The following is an 18,553-nucleotide window of genomic DNA, read 5'->3' as shown; positions in this document are numbered from 1 at the left end:
AGGTCATCTTCTGTTTCTTATATTATTACTTTATCACCTGCAAATAGTGAAACACTTAGATTGGTGGGATTATCTAATTTAATTCCTGGATAATTATATGATTTTCAATTTTTAAGGTCATTTTCAGTATAAATGTCAAAAGAACCTCTCTGCCTAACTCCTTTTTATGATATGAATATAATAGAGGGAAACATTCCACGTGGGAGAAATATATCTAAAAACAAAGATGATGTAACTTACCAAACGAAAGCATTGGCATGTTGATAGACACACAAACACACACACAAAATTCAAGCTTTTGCAACCAAACCCACAGCCTTTCATCTTTCCCTCTCCTTCCCTCTTTCCTGATGAAGCAACTGTTGGTTGTGAAAGCTTGAATTTTGTGTGTGTGTTTGTTTGTGTGTCTATCAACATCCCAATGCTTTCGTTTGGTAAGTTACATCATCTTTGTTTCTAGATATATAACTCCTTTTTATTTTATTTTTATCTCATTTGTCATTTTCTTTCCTGGATTCAGTAGTACTTTGTTTCAAAATACAAGATTTTAATTGTCCTTATAATGTAAGGTGCATATTCACTGTCACTCATAATTACGCCTAATTTATTTCTATCAAACCAATCAAATTGGAGGTCACGTGTGCGTGAGGTGTGCTTACTTGTGTGAATGAATGGCATGTGGTTTTCTCTCTTTTTCTGATGAAGGCTGTGACCGAAAGCTATGTGTAAGTATCTTTCAATTGTATCTGTCTACAACTTAAGATGTCATCTTTGCGGTAAGTAGCCATCTATTCTTTCCTTACATTGTTGACAATTCAATTAAAAGCATTTTCAAAATCTGTAAGAACAATATGGTTTTCAAAATTAAGTTGTATTTGTTTATCTGTGAGTCATTTTATTGTAAACACATTGTATCTACACATATTTTTTTTGTTGTTTAAAATTTTTAGCCCCTTGTGATTTTAACAGAACATGGTCCTCATGTTGGCTGAAAGGGTTTTATGCAGTGTGCGCCATGTGTTGTGGATAGTGATGAGAGCATGATGAATAGTGCAACATTGTCAATTAACATGAATATGAAAAAAGCATAGTACACAATGTATAAAACCTTGGGACACTGGAACTGTAAATTATTACATGCCAGCAAGTATTTATTTTTGAATTGTGCCTTACTGTCTTATTAAGATGACATGTCTAAATTATTGCAAAATGATCTATGGATGAACCAACTGAAAAAACAACCAAATAGCCGGTAGAACAAAAAGGAGCACTAAAACCCTTTAAACCAACGCAGAAACTACTTCATTCTTCTTTTGTAATGTCATCTGCACACAAGCTCTTAGCAATCCAGTGCATGCCAAGAGGGAGTAGAAAAACTCAAATCGAATATGAACACCCAGAAAGATATGTCAAATAAAATATTTCAAAATTTGAATTACTTCACATTTGGCATCCTGTATTAAAAGATATGGACGTAATGGTTATAAGAAAAAGACACTTGCTAGCCAGCAATTTTCAAGAAAGGATACGACCAGGCAAAACACACTTCTTGTTTGTAAATGCAATTGTGTAGGGTGTTCTGTAAAAAACAGCATCTGCACTAACTGATGTTTGACCAAACTGGTAAACAGTATTTTCATTAGCTATGTCACCCTCATTTTTCAGTGGCACAAGTTCAGGGTACAAATCTAGTCTTCGGTGTTGCCATACAGGCATTGATGTTCTGACTTTGTCCACATACTTCAGGTCTATTTCTGCAAGTGCCATGTTAGTGCCCTCATAGCACTGAGCTATAACAACACCCCATGGGTCCACAACCTGAAGAAAGAAACAACACACAGTGATGCATTTCATAAGTTCCTGTCCTCTATTGTTAATTTGTATTAATGTAGATAGTTTGTACTAGCACACATTTTAAATATTACAGTAGGATCAACAGAAAGAGTTAACAGCAAATATCTCCAAATTTTTCAAAACCAAAGGCTTCTCTTTCAAGAACTGTCAAGATATCACCTAAAGCTTTGGCCAAACATAGACTATGGAATTTAGCATGAAATGAATAAAAACACCGACAAATGACTGATAACTACCTAGGTTCACTAAGTAAGTACTTTAGGGATAGTAACTGATTAGCTGTAGATTAAATGTCATTAACACACTATTGTCATCATTACTGTCATCTACCTATTTCTGAATACAAGTATTTCCTTCTTACATTACATTTATTTATACGGAATATAAATGGACATTGTTGGAAAATAAAGTTACATGTTCCAGACCCTGTTTGGTAACTAACAAAAAACTGGTATTTGAGGTAGACTGCGGAACAATTTTATTGTTTCCATCCTACATCTCACATAAGTATCATGAGAATAGGGCACAAAGAGAAACATACAGTTACAATCATTATTTCCTTGTTCTGCTTAAAAAAACGAAAGAATGGAGTCATGAAGTAGTTAATACTGGTACAAGGTGTCCTCTGCAACACACTCCACTATGGTTTGTGGAATACATAAGTACATACATTAAATGACTGAACGCTGACAAGGGGACAAATAAAAGAATAAATAAGATTTCATTTAAGTCATGAGAGGTGAATTAAACAAACAAGAACAAAAGGATTGTGAGAAAGTTAGATAAAAAGGATGTGTGTTCGTAAAGGGAAGATTCTTAATGATTTGGAACAGAAAAATAAAGCTATAGTGTTGGATAGGTATAGTGGGAAAAGTAAGTTATAAAGAAGCCCAAATAAATGGCAATAGCTACGTACATGTGTGCTGACAATTGTCCACCTGCATACTTCTAATGAATAAATACTACAAGGGCATCATAAATTGAAAATCAAATCTCACCTACAGCCATAAATCTGTGTCCCTCCCTTCTTGTTGGTTTTTGATTCATGTGCATGACTATACATCATGAATATGTTACAGTCACATAAAGCAAAGTGAGCTGGTCAGTATCTTCCTTTAGCTGAGACAGTGGTCAGTAAAACTTGTAGAAAAATATGAAAAAGCACTCAAAGAGCTTCTACACACAGTAAAAAATGTTGAACTGTAGCTTTCAGTACACTTTTTGGCAGAACAAATTAAACTTTCCATCTAATGTCACTGACACAGCAACAATAACAAAAAACTTATGCCACACAAAATATGTGCAATTAGTAGATGGGCACATGATGGTGGCAGCATCCTGCCAAAATGTGTCATGCCTAATAAAACACTGCTATTAAGATGTAAGTAAAGCATAAAAGTGTGTATTTTATAAAAATAAATACATATTGTCTTATTTAGGTTTTTCTCATTAATAATTAGCATTTGATCTAGGTTTTCTTCTATTTCATCCTTACAATTCCCACTCTCACCTATTCATTTGTGCATTTTCCTGCACTCATTTGTTATCTCAGAGTTCCTGTGCAGACCCTTCTGGTACCTAGATGTAACTTTCCAATTTTCGGTACCTATCTGTGATTACACTTGTTATTAAAAACCCATTCTGCCTACCTTATTTGCTTCCATATCATGGTCTATAACTATTTTGTAATATTTAACAAAACCTTTCAAAATGGCTAAGTTAACTTACATTTTGTTGGCATCATAACATTTTTTAAAATTTATCAGTTATTCTAAAACTGCCATTAATAAGAATCTTTCTGACAAATTAAAACTGTGTAACTGACAAGAGCTCAAATACAAATATTTGCTTTTTTGTGGGCAATAAACTGCATCTGGGACCAGGTCCAGCAAATAGTTCTGACTTGTGAGATATGTTCATATAAGAGAAAAAGTTTTAATCTTCAAGTCTAGTCATAGTTTGCAAACTCACTTGCAGACTAAATAGCAATCCCTCTTCCAAATGATAAACATTAGATTTGTGGAACTTACGATCTTCATAAAATGTATGATTTTTAGAAGCTAACTATTAAATGAACTTAATTCTTACAATGATTATTATTGTTCACTGTCACAACAACCATTTCATGGCAGGTTTCTCAAGCAAGAAAAGATGAAAAGATACCATAGCATGCCCCCAAGACGTCCGCTTCTTGTTATGCCTGCCAGTCTGGGCAGCAGCTACAACATAACACTGGCTTTCTATGGCTCGGGCTCGTAGGAGTGTCTCCCAGTGAGCAGATCCAGTCTCAAATGTGAATGCAGAAGGGTAGGTGAGAATCTGCGCACCATGTCGTGCTAACACCAGACTCAGCTCTGGAAACCTCATATCATAGCAATGGACTGAATTAAGGTATTATCAATTGTTGAATATTTGACAAATAAGTTGAATGAAAGTAAATGACAAACAATCTTACTGTGTTGCGAACAATGGATTATCAACACAACCTATTTAGAACAAAATGTCTCCCCCCACATTCTCAGATAGGAGCAAATCAAGAACACATCCCATATACAAAAGTATAAACTCAAATGGTTTGGTCACTCGGAGCCCCTTTGTTCCAGAAAAAATTAAATAAATAACATGTGCAAATGAAAATAAACTTCTTAAACAATTAGGTCCCCACCCCCAATGAACCATGGACTTTGCCGTTGGTGGGGAGGCTTGCGTGCCTCAGTGTTACATATGGCCGTACCCTGAGTGCAAGCACAACGGAGGGGTATCTGTTGAGATGCCAGACAAACGTGTGGTTCCTGAAGAGGGGCAGCAGCCTTTTCAGTAGTTGCAGCGCAACAGTCTGGATGATTGACTGATCTGGCCTTGTAACACTAACCAAAACGGCCTTGCAGTGCTGGTACTGTGAACGGCTGAAAGCAAGGGGGAACTACAGCCGTAATTTTTCACCAGGGCATGCAGCTTTACTGTATGATTAAATGATGATGGCGTCCTCTTGGGTAAAATATTCTGAGGTAAAATAGTCCCCCATTCGGATCTCCGGGTGGGGACTACTCAAGAGGACGTTGTTATCAGGAGAAAGAAAACTGGCATTCTACGGATCAGAGCGTAGAATGTCGATCCCTTAATCGGGCAGCTAGGTTAGAAAATTTTAAAAGGGAAATGGATAGGTTAAAGTTAGAAATAGTGGGAACTAGTGAAGTTCGGTGGCAGGAGGAACAAGACTTTTGGTCAGGTGGATACAGGGTTATAAATACAAAATCAAATAGGGCTAATGCAGAAGTAGGTTTAATAATGAATAAAAAAATAGGAGTGCGGGTAAGCTACTACAAACAACATTATCGTGGCCAAGATAGACACAAAGCCCACGCCTACTACTGTAGTACAAGTTTATATGCCAACTAGCTCTGCAGATGATGAAGAAATTGATGAAATGTATGATGAGATAAAAGAAATTATTCAGGTAGTGAAAGGAGATGAAAATTTAATAGTCATGGGTGACTGGAATTCGAGAGTAGGAAAAGGGAGAGAAGGAAACACAGTAGGTGAATATGGATTGGGGGTAAGAAACAAAAGAGAAAGCCGTCTGGTAGAATATTGCATAGAACATAACTTAATAATAGCTAACACTTGGCTCAAGAATCATAAAAGAAGGTTGTATACATGGAAGAAGCATGGAGATGCTAGAAGGTATCAGATAGATTATATAACGTTAAGACAGAGATTTAGGAACCAGGTTTTAAAATGTAAGACATTTCCAGGGGCAGATGTGGACTCTGACCACAATCTATTGGTTATGACCTGTAGATTAAAACTGAAGAAACTGCAAAAAGGTGGGAATTTAAGGAGATGGTACCTGGATAAACTGACTAAACCAGAGGTTGTACAGAGTTTCAGGGGGAGCATAAGGGAACAACTGACAGGAATGGGGAAAGAAATACAGTAGAACATGAATGGGTATCTTTGAGGGATGAAGTAGTGAAGGCAGCAGAGGATCAAGTAGATAAAAAGACGAGGGCTAGTAGAAATCCTTGGGTAACAGAAGAAATATTGAATTTAATTGATGAAAGGAGAAAATATAAAAATGCAGTAAATGAAGCAGGCAAAAAGGAATACATACGTCTCAAAAATGAGATTGACAGGAAGTGCAAAATGGCTAAGCAGGGATGGCTAGAGAACAAATGTAAGGATGTAGAGGCTTATCTCACTAGGGGTAAGATAGATACTGCCTACACGAAAATTAAAGAGACCTTTGGAGAAAAGAGAACCACTAGTATGAATATCAAGAGCTCAGATGGAAACCCAGTTCTAAGCAAAGAAGGGAAAGCAGAAAGGTGGAAGGAGTATATAGAGGGCCTATACAAGGGCGATGTACTTGAGGACATTATTATGGAAGTGGAAGAGGATGTAGATGAAGATGAAATGGGAGGTACGATACTGTGTGAAGAGTTTGACAGAACACTGAAAGAACTGAGTCGAAACAGGGCCCCCGGAGTAGACAATATTCCATTAGAACTACTGACAGCCTTGGGAGAGCCAGTCCTGACAAAAATCCACCACCTGATGAGCAAGATGTATGAGACAGGCGAAATAACCTCAGACTTCAAGAAGAATATACTAATTCCAATCTCAAAGAAAGCAGGTGTTGACAGATGTGAAAATTACTGAACTATCAGTTTAATAAGCCATGGCTGCAAAATACTAAAATGAATTCTTTACAGACGAATGGAAAAACTGGTAGAAGCCAACCTTGGGAAAGATCAGTTTGGATTTCGTAGAAATATTGGAACACGTGAGGCAATACTGACCTTTCGACTTGTCTTAGAAGAAAGATTAAGACAAGGCAAACCTATGTTTCTAGCATTTGTAGACTTAGAAAAAACCTTTTGACAATGTTGACTGGAATACTCTCTTTCAATTTTCTAAAGGTGGTAGGTGTAAAATACAGGGAGCAAAATGCTATTTACAATTTGTACAGAAACCAGATGGCAGTTATAAGAGTCGAGGGGCATGAAAGGGAAGCAGTGGTTGGGAAGGGAGTGAGACAGTGTTGTAGCCTCTCCCCGATGTTATTCAATCTGTATATTGAGCGAGCAGTAAAGGAAACAAAAGAAAAATTTGGAGTAGGAATTAAAATCCATGGAGAAGAAATAAAAACTTTGAGGTTTGCGGATGACACTGTAATTCTGTCAGAGACAGCAAAGTACTTGGAAGAACAGTTGAACTGAATGGACAGTGTCTTGAAAGGAGGATATAAGATGAACATCAACAAAAGCAAAACAATGATAATGGAATGTAGTCGAATTAAGTCAGGTGATGCTGTGGGAATTAGATTAGGAAATGAGACACTTACAGCAGTAAAGGAGTTTTGCTATTCGGGGAGCAAAATAACTGATGATGGTCGAAGTAGAGAGGATATAAAATGTAGACTGGCAATGGCAAGGAAAGCATTTCTGAAGAGGAGAAATTTGTAAACATTGAGTATAGATTTGAGTGTCAGGAAGTCTTTCTGAAAGTATTTGTATGGAATGTAGCCATGTAAGCAAGTGAAACATGGATGATAGTTTGGACAAGAAGAGAATAGAAGCTTTCGAAATGTGGTGCTACAGAAGAAGGATGAAGATTAGATGGGTAGATCACATAACTAATGAGGAGGTATTTAATAGGATTGGGGAGAAGAGGAGTTTGTGGCACAACTTGACAAGAAGAAGGGATCGGTTGGTGGGACATGTTCTGAGGCATCAAGGGATCACCAATTTAGTATTGGAGGGCAGCGTGGAGGGTAAAAATCGTAGAGGGAGACCAAGAGATGAATACACTAAGCAGATTCAGAAGGATGTAGGTTGCAGTAGGAATGGGGAGATGGAGAAGCTTGCACAGGATAGATTAGCATGGAGAGCTGCATCAAACCAGTCTCAGGACTGAAGACCACAATAACAACAACAACAACAACAAACAATTAGGTTGGAATATCACCCAAGACATTTCATAACAAGATGAGACAGAATTAATTGTGGAATGCCAACAAGAGATGTGATTTCACAGCAAGAAAGTTGATGAAAAGGCAACCAAAATATCAAATATAACAGCTATACAACTGGAAAAAGCAATAAAATATATGTTGATGACACAAGCGAACATCAGATGGTAGGAAAAACATAGATTTAAAACTACAAAATGAAGAGAGGTTTCTAGTACAGAGTGAGCCTTGTTGGGATAGTCAAGGTGTGTGGAGATCTTTAGGGGGAATTACAAACACACACACACACACACACACACACACACACACACACACACACACACACACACACAGAGAGAGAGAGAGAGAGAGAGAGAGAGAGAGAGAGAGAGAGAGAGAGAGACTGGGGGAGGGGGAGAGGAAGTAAAAGAAGAGAGACAATAGTGAGGATGTATATCTTACGCAAGTAGATGGTGAGAACGTCTCTTGTTGTGGAGCTGATTTCTACTGCAAAGTTCTGAAGTGTCTTACAGTAGAATATGTGCCATTTGATGATACTGTGATGTATAACATTAGCTAGGGGAGGTTAAAGTGTATTATAAGTACAGGTTTAACTACATCAATTCATTATTGCTGCCAAATTCGTAATCATCATGCCAACATAGAAAAATTGAAAAACACTGCTCATCTGTGAAATAAATATGGTTTGGCATCATCATCACCAAATTATAATTAACAATTAACAGAAACAGGTAGAGCCTAATGCTGCTGCACATTCACACTGACAGGTATAAAACACAACAGTAGAAATCTTGGTTCTTTCTCATGTATGTTTCTGCTTCCAAATGACAGTAACTCAGAATTTTCTGGTGAGAACATATTTGGTATGTGCAATTCACAAACAGGCTTCAGCTTAAATTAATGCCTCCACCTGTTTGCTGCTTGTTTTCCAGTAACTACTCCTGCCATTATTCTTATTGTTGCCATTCTCTATTTGTCATTATCTCCATTCATCACCTGCTACACTGTTATCATCATCTCAAATAATGTTTTGTGTTATTCATGCATCTTTTTCCTCTCACTTGCTCTCTCTCAGTTTGTCCCTATGATATTTTTTTCTCAGGTTTTTTGCACTCTCTTTCCATTAATTGTTTGTGTGTTCTATTTCCATCTTCGTTAATAATATTTTCACATTCTTAAATCTAATTAACTCCTAAATCATATTCTTTCTAGTTCCTGAGTGCTGATGTCTCAGTTTTTGCTTCATTTCAGTTCAAATTAACTTTTTCCATTCTGTGACACTGTATTAACCACATCTATCTGTTTTAATGCTATTAACTAATTAAATTAGTATGACATGTTCAGTGGCATACTGCCATTCTTGGCTGCCTTTCATTAATGCTTCAAAATTTCCAACTTCACAAATTTAGAATAGTTTGCTTGTATTTAGAGTTTTTGATGTGCAGTAAGACACATAAAATACTGCAAATTAACCTAACTAGCAATGCTTAATAATGCTTGTTGTTGTGAGCTTCAGGCTGAAGACTGGTCTGATGCAGTTCTTCACATTACTCTATCCTGTGTACCAAATTTTACAGACTATAAGACGCTACCCACTATAAGACACACTTAATTTTTACGTAATTCTTTTAAAAAATACCATTTTTACCATTTTTCTTAATAGATTGCAAATCCAGACTAAAAAAATTCTTAGTTTGTAAAATTGAACTGACCTTTAAAATCCCTGAAAATTCTCGTCTTCCAGATTTGGCCATTTTGCTTTCAGTTCTCTACTTGGGCATTTAGTCTTCCTCATTCTTTTCAGTTCTTTTTTACTAGTTCGTACATGGTGAATGGTTTTTTTTTCTATTGGTGGAGGGGCAAAATGTCACTCAGCTGCTCTGATTTTATGTTGTTCTGCCTATGCTATTATTTTCAATTTATCAATATTATGAAACAGAAAGTTGCTACTCACCATATAGCGGAGGTGCTGTCACAGATAGACACAACAAAAAGACCAACACAAATAAAGCTTTCGGCCAGTAAGACCTTAGTCAACAATAGACGAAACACACACACACACACACACACACACACACACACACACACACACACACACAAACTGAATCCACACTGCTTCGCGAGAGCGCGCGTGTGTGTGTGTGTGTGTGTGTGTGTGTGTGTGTGTGTGTGTGTGTGTGCGCATGCGCACACGCATCTGTTGACGAAGGCCTTACTGGCCAAAAGCTTTATTTGTGACATTCTTTTTGTTGTACCTATCTGCAACTCAGCATCTCTGCTATATGGTGAGTAGCAACTTTCCTTTTCATAATATTGTTACATTCCAGCCAGGATTTTCCATTGTTTTATTTTCAATTTATAGCTTGCATCATATAAATACCTTTTATTTTTTTCCATTATGAAACTAGCTCTATCAGAAGTATTGTCCTGTTACTGATAAGACAACTCAATTTCAAGTTCACTGGCACCGTAGACTGGATGCATTATAGGCTGGACAGTGCTGTGTGTTTATGATGGTGGGTGGGATGGAGACAGTGTTAGCAATCCCCGCAACTCATATTTGTCGCATCTACATGTACATCTACATCCACACTTACACAGATACTCCACAAGCCACCGTAAGGTGCATGGTGGAGGGTACCCTATACCACTTTTTGTCATCTCCCCTGCTGTTCTGCTCGCAAATAGAGCGAGGGAAAAATGATTGTCTGCACACATCCATAGGAGCCCTAGTTTCTCGTAGCTTATCTTTGTGGTCCTTACACGTGATGTACATTGACAGGAGCAGAATCGTTCGGCAGTCAGCTTCAAATGACGGTTCTCCAAATTTTCTCAACAGTGTTTCCCGAAAAGAACGCCGCCTTCCCTCCAGGGATTCCTGTTTGAGTTCCCGAGGCACCTCTGTAACTGTTTGAACCTACCAGTAACAAATATATCAATCCTCCTCTGAACTGCTTTGATGTCTTCCTTTAATCCGACCTGATACGGATCCCACACACTCGAGCAATACTCGAGAATAGGTCTCACCAGGATTCTATATGCAGTCTCCTTTACAGCTGACCCACTCTTTCCTAAAATTCTCCTAATAAACTGAAGTTGACCATTTGCCTTCCCTACCACAGTTTTCACAAGCTCGTTCCACCTTATATCACTTTTCAACATTATGCCTAGATATTTAAACGACTTGAGTGTGTCAAGCTGTACATTTTCCCACATTTAGGGCCAGCTGCCATTCATCACACTAACTGGAAATTTTGGCTAAGTCATCTTGTGTCTTCCTACAGTCACTCAACTTCGACGCCTTACCGTACACCACGGCGTCATCAGCAAACAATTGCACACTGCTGCCTACCCCGTCTGCCAAATCATTTATGAATATAGAGAACAACAGCAATCCTATCACACTTCCCTGGGGCACTCCTGATGATACTGCTGTCTCTGATGAACACTCACCACTGAGGAAAACATACTGGGTTCTATCATTTAAGAAGTCTTCGAGCCACTCACTTATTCCATATGCTTGTACCTTCGTTAACAGCCTGTAATGGGGCACCATGTCAAATGCTTTCTGGAAGTCTAGAAATATAGAATCTGCCTGTTGCTCTCCATCCATAATTCCCAGTATAACATGTGAGAAAAGGGTAAGCTAATTTTCACATGAGCGATGCTTTCTAAAACCATGCTCATTCGTGGGCATAAGCTGCTTAGTCTCAAGAAAGTTTATTATATTCGAATTGAGAATGTGTTCAAGGATTCTGCAGCATACCAGAGTTAGTGATATTGGTCTGTAATTTTGCCGGTCCATTCTTTTACCTTTCTTATATACTGGAGTCATCTGTGCCTTTTTCCAGCTACTTGGGACTTTGTGCTGGGTGAGAGGTTCACGATAAACACTAGTTAGGTAAGGGCCAATGCCGTGAGTATTCTTTGTAAAATCAAACTGGGGTTCCATCCAGACCTGGTGATTTGGTGTTTATTTGCTTCTCTACACCATGTATGCTTATTTCTATGTCCTCCCAATGGGGGTCTGTCTGATGGTCAAATGATGATATGTTTGTATGGTTCTCCTGCATGAATGATTTCTTGAACATGAAATTTAGAACTTCGGCTTTCATTTTGCTATCTTCAACTGCCACACCAGACTTATCAACAAGGGACTGAATGGAAGCCTTAGACCCGCTTAGCGATTTTCCATGCAACCAGAATTTTCTCAGGTCCTCTGCCAGATCTTTTGCTAAAGTGTGATGGTGGCAACTGTTGTCTGCTTCGTGCATAGCTCTTACCACACAGCATGAATCTCTATTAACCTTTGCTTGTTGTCAACTGTGCATCCCCTTTTGAACCTAAGGTGCGACAGCCTCTGCTTCCTCACCATCTTATGAATTTCGTTGTTAAATGATGGTGGGTCTATTCCATCCTTTATCCACTTACTAGGCACGTAACTCTCCAGACCATGATTTACAATCTGCTTAAACTTTGCCCATAAATTCTCTACATCCATCTTACTAGTACTAAGTGATCCAATTCACTGTCTAAGTAAGATGTTAATAACTGCTTATCTGCTCTGTCTAGCAAGAACACTCTCCTAGCCTTCTTGACTAATTTATTAACTTTCTAAATCGAAGTTCCTATAATGACATCATTGCAATTTTATACTGACATTATCAATAAGGTCTGGCCTATTTGTAGCTACAAGGCCTAAGATATTTCCATTGTGTGCGGGCTGCCGAGCTAGCTGCTCAAGACAATTTTCAGAAAACGTGTTCAAAAATATTTCCCATGACTGTCTGTCTGTGCCTACCACAATGAATTCATAGACATCCCAGTCTATACTCAACAGGTTAGTCACTTCCGACTAGTACTGCTTGAGCTGAGTATTTATGCACTACTGACCATTGATTTTCTTTGAATGACTCTGGAACTGCCACACCAGAATCGGTTGGCCAGTAAAAACACCCATCAATTAACTAAATTTCACCTACACCTATTACATGTGACCAGACGACTTCACTGTCACACTCAACTTCGATCTCAATAGAGACAATATTTTTGTAAACTGCCATGAAAACTCCCCATCCTATGGCCTCTAATCTATCTTTCTGATAAATGTTCAAGAACTTGCTAAATACCTCAGAGCTTTCCACTTTGGGTTTCAGCCACCTCTCAGTCATGTCGGTGAACTGCTGGTGCCAATTGAATCCAATGTTGCCAGATAGAGAGATGTTTCCCATGGCATCGGATATATGGCCATTTTTAAGACTGGTGGGAATTTGATTTCAAATACTGGACTTTTTATATTAATTGCGAGTATAAGAGGCACCTGAATTTAGGAGGTAATTTTTTGAAGGAAGAAGTGCATCTTAACAGTCCACAAAATATGGCAAGGCTCTTCACCTCTGAATAACTACTGCAACCTATATTCTTATAAATCTGCTCACTCTACATCTCTTGGTCTCCGTCTATGATTTTTATCCCACACACTTCCCACCAATACTAAATTGGTGATCCCTGATGTCAAGCGTCGAGCGTGCAGGGTGCAGGATGCATAGTGCACTCATCTGCAAGTTATGGCTCACGTCCAAACCAATGACATCTGTCGCATGGATTGTAAGACCATACTCAGTTAATAAAGGTGGCTGGTGTAGTTGGCGAAGACTGCTGGCCTCTCATGTGGGGTGCAGGCAGAGCTTGCAATTTGCAGAATTGTACCAGAGTTGATCAGGGTCCTTTGGTTTGGAGCTGGGTGGAAGGTCTCAACCAAAGGCTTCGTTGACTGTGTAACGATCTTGGCTGCAGACATCTAGACCTGCGTTATTGGGTGGGGATTTGTAGGACTGCTCTTGATAGGTCAGGGGTGCACTACACAAAGGAAGCAGCTACTCATAGCAGAGTACTTGTCAGTGCACATGAGGCCTTTTGTTCTGTTTTTCTTTACGGCTAGTCAGTAGTTAGAGGTATTCTGATGAAAACTCGCCAGTTGATATGCAGCAGGGGGAGTCAGACCATGTTCCAAGTCAACGCACTTCAACTCTCATAATTTTATCAGTAAATTGTCACAGTATTTGTAACACAGTCCTCAAATTTACTGCCCTCCAGGAAAGCTCTCATGTTCAAATTATTCCTGGGACCGTGAGCTGGCTGAAACCTAAAGTGTAAAGGTCCGAGTAATTTATCAACGCATGGAACGTATATTGGAAAGACAGATAGGAGGCCATAGGAGGGGAAGTGTTCATTACAGTTAAAAAAAAAAAAAAAAAAAAAAAAAAAAAAAAAAAAAAAAAATGTCTTTATTGATGTTGAAGTTGAGTGCAACAGTAAGTTATTTGGACAAAGATGTAGGTGAAACCAACTTAATTGCTGAATGCTATTACCAGCCACCTGATTCTGCTGTGACAGTTCCAGAGTCATTCAAAGAAAGTCTATGGCCAGTAGCGCAGAAATACCCAGATCATGCAATTCTAGTTGATGGTGACTTTAACCTACCAGATACAAACTGGGATGTCTATGGTTCAAATGGCTCTGAGCACTATGGGACTCAACTGCTGTGGTCATAAGTCCCCTAGAACTTAGAACTACTTAAACCTAACTAACCTAAGGACAGCACACAACACCCAGCCATCACGAGGCAGAGAAAATCCCTGACCCCGCCGGGAATCGAACCCGGGAACCCGGGCGTGGGAACCGAGAACGCTACCGCACGACCACGAGATGCGGGCGGGATGTCTATGGATAAACTGTGGGGCGTACGGACAGAAAGTGGTGCAAAATACTTTTGGACACGTTTTCTTAAAACTATCTTATCCAGCTAGCTCGGCAGCCCACACCCAACAGAAATATCTTAGACCTTATAGTTACAAATAGGCTGGACCTTATTGAGAATGTCAGTATAGAAACTGGGATTAGCAATCATGGCGTCATTGTAGCAACTATGGTTACAAAAGCAGAGGGCAACACACAGTGTGTGGGAGGTGAGAATAGGGAGGATGTGATGGGACAGAAGGGTGGAAACTGTTTGGTGGAGGCTGTGGGGACAGTATGTTAGCGTGCCTTGAGGCATCGATAATTTGGAGAGTGCAATTCAGAAAAGCTGGTAGTGGAGGGGAGGACCCAGATGGCTTGGATAGTGAAGCAGCCATTGAAATGAAGCTTGTTATGTTCAGCTGCATGATGTGCCACAGGGTGGTCTACTTTGCTCTTGGCCACATTTTGGTGGTGGTCATTTGTCCTGATGGACACTTGTTGGCAGTCATACCAATATAAACAGCTGTGCTATGATTGCAGCAGAACAGGTATATAACACGGCTGCTTTCACAGGTGGCCTGGCCTCTGATGGGATAGGATAAGCCTGTAACAGGACTGGAATAGGAAGTGCTGGGAGGGTGGATTGGGCAGGTCTTGCACCTGGACCGTCCACATCCTTGTGGCAAGGAGTTGGGATTGGGAGTGGCACAGGGATGTGTTAGGATGTTGTGGAGGTTGTGGGTGGGTGACTGCACATCATTTTAGGAAGGATGGGAAGTATCTTTGGTAGGATGTCCCTTATTTCAGGACATGATGATAGGAAATCAAAGCCCTGACGTAGAATGTGATTCAGTTGTTCCAGTACCACCAGACCAGAGTGGTGCTGGGTGATCAAGGAGGCATTCCTTCATGGCTGTTGCTTGGGGGTAGTGTGAGGGTTGGGTGTGTGAGGGAAAATGGCATGGGAGATCTGTTTGCGGACTGGGTATGGAGGATAGTCCTTGTCTGTAAAGGCCTTTGTGAGCCCCTCAGAATACTACACTGTCTCCGGGTGGTCAGGCAGTACAATAGGTTTTTTTTGGTGTGGTAAGAGTGATCCGGGGACTTTTGGTTGTTGATGGGTTTAATGAGGACAGAGGTGTGGATGGAGCCATCAGAGAGGAGATGTTCTACATCCAAGAAGGTGGCACGCCGGGTTGAGTAGGATCAGGTGAAGTGGATGGGGGAGAAGGTGTAGAGGTAGTGAAGGAATGAAGACCAGATGCCTTGGCCCTGAGACCAGATTAGGAAGATATCAGCAGTGAACCTGAACCAGACCAGGGGTTTCGCATTTTAGGAGGCTGGGAAGGTTGCCTCTAAATGGCCCATAAGCAGGTTGTCATAGGAGAGCACCTTGCAGGTGCCCATGGTGGTTTTCTGTTTCTCACCCAACCTCCACAACATTCTAGTCCATTCCTGTGCCACTTCCAATCCCAACCCCCCCCCCCCCCCCCCCCCCCCCCCCCACACACACACAAGCATAATATCCTGTGGAAGACCCAGGTGCAAGACCTGCCCAAACGACCTACTTAGCACTTCCTATGCCAGTCCTGTCACAGGCTTACCCTATCTCATATACCAACTCTGCTGCAATCATTGCTCAGCTTTTTATACTGGTGTGACAACCAACCAGCTGTCCACCAGGAAAAATGGGCACTGCCAAACTATGACCAAGAGCAAAGTGACACAACATGCACCTATGTGTAACATGCTTGATTTAATTGGTTGCTTCACTACCCAAGCCATCTGGTTCTCCTCCACCACCAGCTTTCCTGGACCATAGAGATGGGAGTTTCCCTTACAACACATTCTCCGCTCCCAAAATTATCCCTGTCTCAACCTACAGTAGCATACTGTCCTCCCACCCTCCAAGCTACTGTTTCCACCCCCTCTGTCCTATCACCTCCTCTCCATTCTCATCTACCACATTCTCTATGTGTCATCCTCTGCCAATGCAACTGCCCATCTTACCTCACTCCTCTCCTTTTTCACTCCTTGTCCCCTCCCCCTCCCCTCCCCTCCCTTCTCCTTGTCCCACAGCCTCCTGACATTGTGCCTGTTGGCAGTCTAGTCCCTGCACACACCACCATACAGTGTTCTCCTCCCCCCCCCCCCCCCCCCCCCCCGCCACCAGGACACTGCTATCCCTTCCCCTTTCTCACCCCATCCAGATTGCTGCTTCCATTCTACATGTTAGCTGCATTCCGATCCAAGCTGTCTGAGATATTGGTCATATGTGCATGAGGTGCGCTGGCTTGTGTGCACGTGCTTCTTTTTATGGCAAAGGATGTGGACGATAGCTAATGTGTAAGTATCTTTTAGTTGTGCCTGTCTGCAACTAACATGTCACCTTTACGGTAAGTAGCAATCTATCTTTTCCTCCCTACTTAAATTTATATTTGATGTTAACAAATTTCTCTTTTTAACAAAACTTTTCTTGGCATTACCAGTATACATTTTATATCCTCTCTACTTCAGCCATAATCAGTTATTTTACAGCCAAAACAGTATACGTCACGTACCAATTTTATTGTGTCATTTCCTAATTCAATTCCATCAGCATCACCTGATTTAATTCAACTAAATTCATTACCCTTGTTTTGCTTTTGTTGATCCTCATTTTAAGATACTGCCCATTCCATTCTGCTGATCTTCTAAGTCCTTTGCTGTCTCTGATAGAATTGCAAGGTCATATTTCTTCTCCCTGAACTTTAATTCCTTCACAAAAATTTTCTGTGTCTTCCTTTACTGCTTGCCCAATGTACAGAGTGAATAACATCAGGGACACACTACAACTCTTGCCTCATTCCCTTCTCAACCATTGCTTCCCTTTCATGCCCTCTGACTATTATAACTTTCACCTGGTTTCTGTACACGGTGTATATAACCTTTCACTCCCTGGATTATACCCCCATGACCTATAAAATTTTTACAGTGTATGCCAGTCAACATTGTCAAAAGCTTTGCCTAAGTCTACAAATCCTGTAAACAAAAGTTTGTCTTTCTTTAATCTCCCTTCAAAGAGAAGCCTTAGGGTCAGTATTGCCTAGTGTGTTTCTACTTTTCTCTGGAACCCAAACTGATCTTCTCAAAAGTCTCCTCACAGTTTTTCCATTTTTTCTGAAAACAATGTGCGTCACTATTTTGCAAGCATGACTTATTAAGTCGATAGTTCGGTAATATTCACACCTTTTAACACCTACTTTCTTTGAGGTTGGATTTATCCCACTTTTCTTGAAGCCTGAAGGTATATCACCTGTCTCATACAACTTGCACACCAGGTAGAACAGTTTTGTCATGGCTGGTTCTCCCAAGTATATCAGTAGATCTGGGGGTCCGTTGTCTCCTCCAGGGACCTGGCTTTGAATTGAGTCTTTTTCTCATAGTATCATATCTCCCATATCATTTTCATATACTTCCTCTTCCCTTTTCATAATACTGCCTTCAATGATCTTGGTTATCTACTCCTCTTAAATCAAACACAGTCCCTATCTCCGTAAATTTCTTGTGCCTTTCTCACTCTGCTTTTTGTGATGAATCTCCTCCATATTTAGTTCAAAAAGTCTGTCTGTACCTCCAATTTTGCTTCAATAAACCTGTGCCTGCTCTTGGGGAGTAACCATTTTATAGAGAGATCATTTTACAGTACGTGTAACATGCAAAAGTAGTTTAATTAAAAACTTCAGAACCACTGAGTTGAAGATATTGCATCAGTTGCCTACATAATATTTTTTTTCAATTGTAAAGAACTTTTATTGGCATCCACTGTCCATGGACTGTGATCTTCAGCTTAATGTGTCCCTTTCACTCCAGCACATCTTCTAATGTGATCCGTCACACATTCCACTTTGTCAACAACTTGACTGATCTCTCTCTCTCTCTCTCTCTCTCTCTCTCTCTCTCTCTCTCTCTCTCTTTTCTTCCCCATTCAGTAAAGAACTTCTT

The 18,553-nt window shown here is 40.1% G+C and overlaps 1 protein-coding gene across 1 annotated transcript in view; it reads right to left on the bottom strand.

Annotated features, from left to right (window-relative positions):
• LOC124616103 (nitrilase and fragile histidine triad fusion protein NitFhit) overlaps window positions 1-18,553 on the bottom strand; it is a 59,893-nt gene that overhangs the window by 21,678 nt on the left and 19,662 nt on the right. Inside the window, exons 4-5 of the mRNA XM_047144362.1 lie at window positions 4,018-4,230; window positions 1,530-1,818 (exon numbers count right to left, since the gene is read on the bottom strand). Coding sequence (XP_047000318.1) covers window positions 1,530-1,818; window positions 4,018-4,230 — 502 coding nt within the window. The remainder of the gene's footprint in view (window positions 1-1,529; window positions 1,819-4,017; window positions 4,231-18,553) is intronic.

This window comes from Schistocerca americana, chromosome 5 (genome assembly GCF_021461395.2).
Source record: "Schistocerca americana isolate TAMUIC-IGC-003095 chromosome 5, iqSchAmer2.1, whole genome shotgun sequence".
Classification (NCBI taxonomy): domain Eukaryota; kingdom Metazoa; phylum Arthropoda; class Insecta; order Orthoptera; family Acrididae; genus Schistocerca; species Schistocerca americana.
Note: the sequence above shows the minus strand (reverse complement) of the source record. Positions and strands in the feature narration are given on the sequence as shown.